Source organism: Nicotiana sylvestris, chromosome 9, assembly GCF_000393655.2.
Source record: "Nicotiana sylvestris chromosome 9, ASM39365v2, whole genome shotgun sequence".
NCBI lineage: Eukaryota > Viridiplantae > Streptophyta > Magnoliopsida > Solanales > Solanaceae > Nicotiana > Nicotiana sylvestris.
The window spans coordinates 183,915,620-183,925,055 of record NC_091065.1 but is presented as its reverse complement, the minus strand read 5'-3'; the positions used below and the strand labels follow the sequence as shown (position 1 = coordinate 183,925,055).

Here is a 9,436-nt window from a genome sequence, read left to right as displayed (position 1 = left end):
AGAAAGAAAAAGACAACATGAGAGAGAGGGAAAGAGAAAGCTTCCTATGAACATGGAAATCGTCTGGACTCCAATAATACAATAAAAGATTATGATATTCAGATAACAAAATGCAGCTGCAGCTGCAGCTGCGTCGAACCAATGGGATGTGAGAAAAGCACAGAATATCTAGTGTCAAAAAATCATTATCAAGAAAGAAATTTATAGAGAAAAACACACAACAAATTATACAATCGGACAAGAATTAGGTAGCATGTTGATCATTCACAGCAGCAGCAGGTGGTTCTGATGTATGAGGAGCAACACTGGAATCACTAGCAGGTGCATCACCAGCAGCTGCTGCAGCTCCGTCAGCTGCCGCATCTTTTTTAGTGTTCTTGACATCTTTCCCACCCTTTGCATCTTTTCCGTCCTTCCCAGCTTTGCCATCCTTGGCAGGGGAGGGAGGTGGTGGCAACATATGAGGTGGTGGGTTGTGCTTAAGCTTCACTAAGATGTGTCGCATCCTTGCAAGATCGGTAGGTTTTCCAGGTTTGGGCCCTTGGACGATTGCGATGGATGGCTTCTTCTCTTGATCCTTCTTCCGTCCCTTCTTCTCGATACTAGGAACCTCATTAGGAATGAGCTCCGCTATAGCTTTCCAGTGTTGTTTGTCAGCTTCTTTATGGAACTTTTCTTGATTAATTGAGTACAACTGCCACAAGGAACAAAAAAATAAGAAGTCAATTTTAGAGAACCAGGCAATTCTGTAAGATGAGTATTGCGGATCTAACGCAATTTCCAAAAGACTTACATTCTCTTTGTCTCGGTTATTGGTCTTATTGGTCTCAATATTAAGCTTTCTTTTCTCATAGAACGCTTTCTTAAACTCTTCACCTTCCTCAATAATTTGGTTTCTGATTTCTTTTTCCCTGTTCTCATTCTCCTCAAGACGGATAGCGTTTTGCCTGCATCCCCAACCAAAGCACAAACTGTAAGGAATCTACAGAAGGAAAGTGTTACTCGAGAACCATTACCATTTTCACAACAAATATGAACTGTTCTCTGAATAGGAAAATGAAAAACTGATTTAAATCCAGCCAACACCATCAATGGACTCGGATACTTATCACATCAACCTCACTGTTCACCCGTACTTTTCCTTCTTATTTCTTTTTAAATTAGTCTGAGAGATCAAAAAGAGAAGAGGCTTTTGCATAACCAATTATTCCCAAGATGAATAAGTTGCTGAAACAACCAGAACATGGAGTGGGAATAGTTGTTCTATATCCCAAAGTTGAGGTTGCAACCTATAAGCTTATCTCCAAATAAGATTTAAAACTTTTTCGTAATTAGCACATTTGAGATTTTCTAAAGTTCTTTCACTATGTATTCCTATTCTCAGTAAATCAATTTTAGAAGAATAATGCTACCTCAAGCATTGCAAACAAATTTGAGTCTTCAATCCACAATCTTGAGAGAATAAGTGGAGTAAGTCCTAACCATTATAAACCCCTTCGAAAGCTCCCATACAACTGATGTTGACATATCGCATCCTTAATACCCTTCTGTACGTATAACCTGATGCTTCGGTTGACACATGGAATTAAGCTTTTTTTTTTTTTTTGTTTTTGGATTTGGGTTTTTGGACTATGACACGCTTATATTTTAAGAAGAGCTTTTGCAATGTGTAACAGATGCTACTTTTGCAACAAAGAAGAAGACAATGGTAGTCATCTATTTTTGCACTGGATTGTTGAACGACTATGGGATCTATTCCTAGCATGTTCGAATTGAAATGGGTCATACAAAACTCTCTGAAGGATCTACCGCTTGGTTGGGGTCGCAAAGGAAGAAACAAGTCTCGGAAGGAAATCTGGAAAACTATCCCCGCTTGTGTATGTTGGGTACTCTGAAAAGAAAGGAACTCTAGCTGTTTTGAGGGCAAAGCAATCACTGTACAGGAGATGAAACATACATGTTTGTGTATGCTAGACTTTTGGTGAATTTTCAGGACGTATATGAAAAGACGGGATGATAGATTTCATTAGCTCGTTTCAGGAGTAGGATCTTTCATATAGAGGCGATTCCCTTCTTTTCCCCCCATTTTTTTTGCATTTAGGACTGCCCATTCTCGTACATACCAATCACCTTCTTGGTGTCTGGTTTTATTATATTAATACTATCTTGTTTACTGATCTAAAAGAAAAAAAAAAGAAAAAACCGAAGAGTGGACCTGGAGTTGCAACGGTAGGCTCAAAGGTTAAGAAGTATCCTAAAGAGCTAAGTTAGTGGCTCAATAAGCTAACTTGACGAAGAAATCCAAATAGATAGAAAAAATAAATCATTGGGCCAAATGTAACGAGAGGATGTACTTATGACCGGGCAAATACACTTACCAAAGTTTGGCTTGTGAAAGAATCTAGACAATCCAAGCCAACCTTAAGATAACGGATTGAGTAGTCGAAAACCACTATAAACCCCTTTAAAACCCTTTATACAATCAATGTGGGATTTTATATATCTCTTAACACCTTCTAACAAACATAACCTATTTAGTGTTACTTAAAAGCATCATAAATGCGACTTACACAAGTTTTACTTAGCTTTGAATATGAAGTTAGCCTTGGATCTCATGCCATAAAAGGCGTAATTCTAACTCAGCCAGTCCAATACAGCGTATGGAAGCCTTCTGAAGATTTGAAGTGGTAGGAGGGAGAAGTTCAAAATTCATACAGCTTTCACTTTGTTTATACTTCACACCAACCATCATATTTCTTCCCTCCGATTTTTCAACATAGCATACATCAATTCATATAATCTAAATTTAATAAGAATTTTCTTTCTACTGCAAGGTCTCTTGCCAGCAATATAATTAAGAAAACAAGATCTCCAAAACTGGCTAACAGTTATGAAGACCAAAACTTGCACCACTTCTAGAAACGTCTTTCATTTCTAGAAGATCTACTAGTATCCAAAAACAGATCTGCGAACTTCTCCCAAAAAAGAAATAATTAAAGAAAGTGGTGAATCAAGTCACAATTTTGGCAACTGATTAGTTCAAACAACTAAAACTTGCCAACTAAGCTCACTCCAGATATCTAAAACGGAAAAATAAAGCCTATCTTATTGATATTGTTGTCAGTTCTAACATTACCAAAAAGCAACTGATCAAATAATACAATATATATCTAAGGAAAGCATATGCAGAACACAATCCAAATCAACAAAAGAAAATTTTAACTGCATATAGGGGCGAGTGTAGTTATAGATATGGACAATAACTTTGGCTCAAACCATTATATGTGTTAAAAAATTCAACAAATAAGTACAAAGATTTGATTTCGAATCCAGTAAATCAAATGAATTGTGGTAGAATCCTGAACTCGAAACAATAAAGTTCAAATCTTGGATGTGATTCTGACTGCATAAACTTTTTAAATCAAAAGAATACACAATATTCAACAGATATTATATTAAGGATTCATATAGTTGACTCTGACCAGCTGGGGATCAAGAAGTAGCTATCGTAGTACTCCCTGAGTCCCAATTTACATGACTCTTTCCTTTTTAGTCTGTACCATAATAATGTCACATTTTTTTATTTAGAACAATTTAACTTTAAAATAGAAACCATTAAATATATATGTATAAACATTCGATTACAAACTCATTAACAAGGACAAGTTATCAATTCCATGGTAGGTTCAAAACTCACAACCTTCAAATCCTGGCTCGGCCTCTATAGCCAGATATTATGGCTTATTTCAGACCACAAACTCTAAAAGTCTATTTTTTAAGCTCGATGTCAAGTCAAACAGTGTCACATACCTGGAACGCGAAGTAAAAAAGGAAAACTAACCTTCGCCAATCACGTAAGGCAAAGCCTTCCTCACGCATTTCAGTAGGAGGAAGGAGTACCGGTCCATCGGAGCTGAATATTCGATCGCCGAGATCTTGGGCCCCACTATTTCCGTTGGAGATCGGAACTTCGGAGGAGGCATCGTCGAAAGGAGTTGATGATTGGTTCGGGTACGGATCCGACCCGAACCCGTAGGGATCGACGTGATCTACTGTAGCTTCCTCATAGCCGCCGTCCATACTGAATGAATCAAACGAAGCCATTATTTGGATCTCTTCTTATTTATGTGTTTCTTTTTCTGTTGTATTTGGTTCTTTGCCTCTTTATATACTATACTCCTTGAAAAAAGAAAGTAACGAAGAAAGTGATATTACTGTGTTTACACTGGCAGAAAAAGGTTTTCTGTTTTCAATTTTGGGGTTTTAAGTAGGCGTTTCGACATTAGAAAATATAATTTTTAGAAAAAAAAGTAGTATATGGACAAAAAAATGGTTGTAAATTTTTGAAGATTTTTCGAAAATGAGTTTTTCAAAAAAATCATCGTTTCAAAATTTTCGGATTTTTTTTTGCTGCTCACAAAACTGTAACTTTTTTATGTATTTGAGGGGGTAAATCAGAAAAAGAGGAAAAAATTAAAAAAAATTACAAGTAGTAACTTTTTACAAAGTCTTGGAAACATTAGGCGATTTAATAGAATATTCTTTCGATTACAAACAATTCCTCACTGATCAACTCTGACAACCAACTTCTACACCCATCAGTAAATGAAACAACAGCTACTGAAACTGAGGATGATCTTTTCATACAGAACCACTGATGATAAATCACGTCTCTATAGCCCCTGGAAATTCCCGTAATTGTTAAAGCTTTTGGGAAAAAATTGGGCCATCAACTACTAAAACAGAAACTTAACTCTTTATGGCAACCAACTGAACCACTACCTTTAATTGATCCAGGATCTGAATTTTTTCTCATCAAGAAGATAATATGTACAAAGCTCTCCACGGGGACCTTGGTTAATCTTAAACCATTTCCTCTCTATACGACAATGGGAACCTAAATTCATAGCTTCCAATACCCAACTAACATACTCTGATATATGGACACTAGCATGCCTAAAAGCCCTATTTGGTCGCCCCAATTTTTTTTAAAACTTTTAACTTGTACCCACTTTTTAAATAACTTGAGCCCCTTTTTCTGCATTCTCCTTCTTTCTGCTGCTGGTGGTGCTGCATTTTAGGGATATCAAAACGCTGCCTCGTGGCGGGATTATAAACATAATAAATCCTATGTCTGCTTCTACGCTTATTGCAAAGAAGAAAACCATTGGAAGATGCAACAATATTCACACTCTCGCCAATAAAATTGACTGACTTATCTAAACTACTACACCAAGTAATAATGGCAATACCTGATATGAGAAGAAAAATGAGTATGGGTATCCACACAAAAGAAACCAATTAAGTAAGGTAGAGACCAGCATTTTTTAGAACGGTAAACTTCAGCAATGCACTTTTGCCAATTCTTAGATATGTTGCGGAAGCAAAATGTATATAGTGTGAATAAGTCACAACTACTATACCAAAAATTATGATAGCCACCAAATATTAAATAAGACAATAAAATAACAATAAAGGAAACACCAGAATTTACGAGGTTCGGCTAATTTTGCCTACTCCTCGGACACAACCAATATTTTATTCCACTCCAAAAATACAAGTGAAATAATACTAAAAAGAGAAGATACAAATGCCTTAAACAGATGAGAAGGCAAATGAGAGGTGTGTTTAAATCCTAAACATTAAGCCTTCTTTTATAGGGGAAAATCCCCCAACCCTTTTTTCCCACCGATGTGGGACAAAAGGTTTTGCCAAATTCAACAAATCTCCACCTTGGCAAAATTCCACATCTTCAATTTTCTCTCAATAACAAATTTTGATTGTGTCTTCATCTTCAATCTTCAGTTTTCAACAATGTTAATCAAATCCAAACAATGTTGAAACTTGACCGCAGTCACCACCTTTGTCAGCATATCAGCAGGATTCTCCGTAGTATGAATTTTCTTCACTGTGACTCCACCTTCTTCTATGATTTCTCGTACGAAATGATACCGAACATCAATGTGCTTCGTCCTTGCATGATAAACTTGGTTCTTCGCTAATTGAATAACACTTTGACTATCACAAAAAATTGTGATACCTTTTTGTTCAACACCAAGCTCCTTTAGCAATCCTTGAAGCCAAATTGCCTCTTTCACAGCCTCTGTAATAGCCATGTACTCTGCCTCTGTTGTAGACAAAGCAACTGTTGACTGCAAAGTAGACTTCCAACTAACTGGTGCCTTTGCAAAAGTAAACACATAACCAGTAGTTGATCTTCGTTTGTCCAGATCACCCGCAAAATCTGAGTCACAATATCCAACTACAGACTGATTGTCTTCCTGCTCAAAAACTAACCCGACATCTACAGTATTATGAATATACCGTAGAATCCACTTCACAGCTTGCCAATGCTCCTTCCCTGGATTGTGCATATATCTGCTAATAACTCCAACAGCTTGTGAAATGTCAGGCCTTGTGCAAACCATTGCATACATCAAGCTACCAACAACATTTGCGTATGGTACCTTTGACATATACTCTCGTTCAGCTTCATCCATTGGCGACATAATAGTACTTAGCTTAAAATGGGAAGCAAGTGGAGTACTAACTGGCTTAGTCTTGTCATCTATGCCAAAACGTTGAAGTACTCTCTTCAAATATTCACAAATGGCTTTGCTGTACAATTTTTGGAATTTACGTGGCATTTTGTTAGCTATTTGTGGCTTTGTCCGTGTTTATTTAGTCTTATCGAACAAAAATACAAAAATGTATATGTCGTGGGTAAGCTTAGGATATCATTCTACTATTAGAAATTAATCAAACCATAATTCGGTTATTAAAAGAAAAAACACAAAAAATATATACATCTTTTATTCTATTTTTGTCATTAAGTGATTTTATTTTAATTAAATGTTAATATGTGGGATAATTGTTGTTCAATGTTTGTATAGTTTTATTTTACAATTTAGTTGGGATTTTTAGAAATTAAAAGAAGAAAAGAAAGGGGTTTTTCGGACTTGGGTTTAAAATTGAGACCAAGAAGCAGGCCCAATATATTTTCATGACCCAGTCCAGTTCGGCCTCATCAAACGATGTCGTCCAAGGCCTACCAGATCTGGACCGCGGATCTGACATATCTAACGGTTGAATTTAACTCCCGTTTTTAAAACCAAACGATGTCGTATAAGAGTGCTCAATCAGAGTCGTCCATCTCGTTCAATCCTCCGGCCTCCCCTACTCCTTACTTAACCCGACCCATTTAACCCCAAAGACCGACCCTGTCTCACCAAAATCACACGACGCCATTTCACCCCAATGAAGGATCTGGCCCGTTGATCATTCTTGATCCAACGGTCAAGATCAAATATCCCACTAAACTATATAACCCCAATCCCTTCACCCCGCGCCCTAAGTAGGACCCCCCCTTGCCCTTAGGTCGTCTCCCTCACCCAAACCCCAAATCCCTTAGAACCCTAGCCCCGCCCCCTTTCCCCTCACCATTAAATCCGGCGGCAAGGACGCCGGTGACCACCACCTTAACACCCTAGGACCACCTCGACCCCTGAACACAGATCCACTAACCGTGGGTCTCGAATCCTCCCCCACCATCTCGAATCTTCATTTGAAGATTCGAGCCGGACCTCGATCTACACCAAACTACCCCAAATCCATGCCAGGCACTCCCCTGACCTCCCTCGTGACCAAACCAAGCTTGGTTTGGTCCGAATCCAACTAGGAAAACCTGGATCCCAAATCTGCCCTAACAAACCCTAGAAGCCCTGAGTCCGATTTTGTGTCCGTTTGAACTAGAAGATTAGGGTCTAATGGACCTTAATCAAAGTGTTCTCAGTTGAGAACACTTTGATTAAAGTCCGTTCAACCCCAAGAAAGGTCGATTCAAATCTGGGCTAGGGCTTTCTGATTTTTCAAGCCTTTAAGGTATTTTTGTTTTCTTTTTCTTTGTTAGTTCATTTTATTGTTGTTATAGTTAAATGTCTGTTCATATGGCCAAATGATTAATTGATTTGTTTTGTGTCAACTGTTCTATCCACCTTGCCCAGACTTCTGTATTTGGTCAAATTTTTCTTCATTTATTGATCGTGTGTATATGTGTAAACTGTACAATCGACTGAAATTGAATTTGGTTGATTAATTAGTTTCCGGGGCAACTTTGTTTGTTTAGTACAATTTGAATCACATGTTAATACTGTTGAATTCTGGTCATTGGTTTCAATTGTATGTGTTGTGATTCGTGTAGTCGATTCGATATATGTCGTCAATTAGTTCAGCTTTGAATTGTAATAATCTGATTCATGTTATTGGTTTCTTCTGCTGAAGTCTTGTTTGAATCCAATTAGGAACTGAGTATAGCTGCTTGTTAGTTGTTCAATTTGAATCAGAAACATTTAAGGGCTGGGTTATAGTTGCAGTTCAGGTTTGAGTATGAATTGATGGCATGTGCATTCTTGGGCAGCATGTGCATTATAGTTTCCTTATTAAATTAGAGCAAATGGGACAGCATGTGCTGCCAGGGCATATGAAGGCTTCCCATACTCTTGTTTTAGCTTAATAAAAAAGAAACCACTTTTAATATTTAAAAATAGGGCTGTCAGGGGAATCTCATGGGAGGGGTTTTATTTTTAAATGTTTGAGTGGAAAAACAGCAGGAGATGGGAGGGAATTTGAATGGTTTTACAGGCTATAGATTCTGAGGAAGGTTATAAATAGAGGAGGGTTCCATTAGTTAGGAGGGGGGACAAAAGCTAAAAAAGCTAGACAAAAGACAATTTTGAATCAGAAAGGGTCAATCAGACAGTAGAGAGTTCAGGGTTTAAGTTTTGAAAATCAGAAACTGTTTTCCATTAATATCTTGATTTCACCTATGTCGGTCTGTCGATTAACACTGGTATTTCCAAGTCCCAACTGAGTGTACTGGGGGCTTGTGTCATTGGTTTGCTTCTGAGTTTTGTCCATCTGGGGTCCGATTCTACTCTACTGTTCGCTGCTGTCATTTTTTGCTACTGCTTTCCATCAGTTACAGTTGCATCTTGCACTGGAATTTGTTCTGCTATTGTTTGTTGTTACTGCTGCTGTTCGTTGCTGTTATATGTTGGCCACTGCTGCCATTTGAGTTTGTTGCTGACTTTCTGCTTCCATCTTCTTCTTCATTTGTAAGCATTTCCAGGTACATATTTCTGACACCATGTGTTGATGTTAAGCTTGAGGTTGGAGTTTGAAATGAATAAAACAAATGCTCGTCTGCTTCACAATGTCTATACTCAAGATGTAGCAATAAGACGAATGAAAATAGTTTGTGATTGTTTAAGCTCATCCCAATTGTATTTACTCTGTGTGAATTAGAACGTACTCAAACTCTATTTTGCGACTGTTAAATAGTGCAATGCTAGATCAATTAGACATATGTCCATGTGTTTTTAGCAATTTAGTTTGGTTGGTGATGATAACATAATACAGAATGTTAGCAGGCATTTGT

The 9,436-nt window shown here is 37.6% G+C and overlaps 1 protein-coding gene across 1 annotated transcript; it reads right to left on the bottom strand.

The window, feature by feature from the left end:
• Nucleotides 1-47: 47 nt before the first annotated feature.
• On the bottom strand, nucleotides 48-4,281 carry LOC104216858 (clathrin light chain 1-like). Its single transcript, XM_009766998.2, has 3 exons — nucleotides 3,842-4,281; nucleotides 794-947; nucleotides 48-694 (listed from the first exon to the last, which is right to left on the bottom strand). The coding sequence occupies exons 1-3, from the start codon at nucleotides 4,102-4,104 to the stop codon at nucleotides 245-247; spliced, it is 867 nt and encodes a 288-aa protein (XP_009765300.1). The 5' UTR covers nucleotides 4,105-4,281; the 3' UTR covers nucleotides 48-244.
• Between the last annotated feature and the right edge of the window lie 5,155 nt (nucleotides 4,282-9,436).

Coding starts and splice junctions, on each gene's coding strand:
- LOC104216858 (XM_009766998.2), bottom strand. CDS start 4,104: ATGGCTTCGTTTGATTCATTCAGTATGGACGGCGGCTATGAGGAAGCT. Junction 948..3,841: donor GCCTTACGTGATTGGCGAAG/GTTAGTTTTCCT, acceptor TTGGGGATGCAG/GCAAAACGCTATCCGTCTTG. Junction 695..793: donor ATAACCGAGACAAAGAGAAT/GTAAGTCTTTTG, acceptor TCCTTGTGGCAG/TTGTACTCAATTAATCAAGA.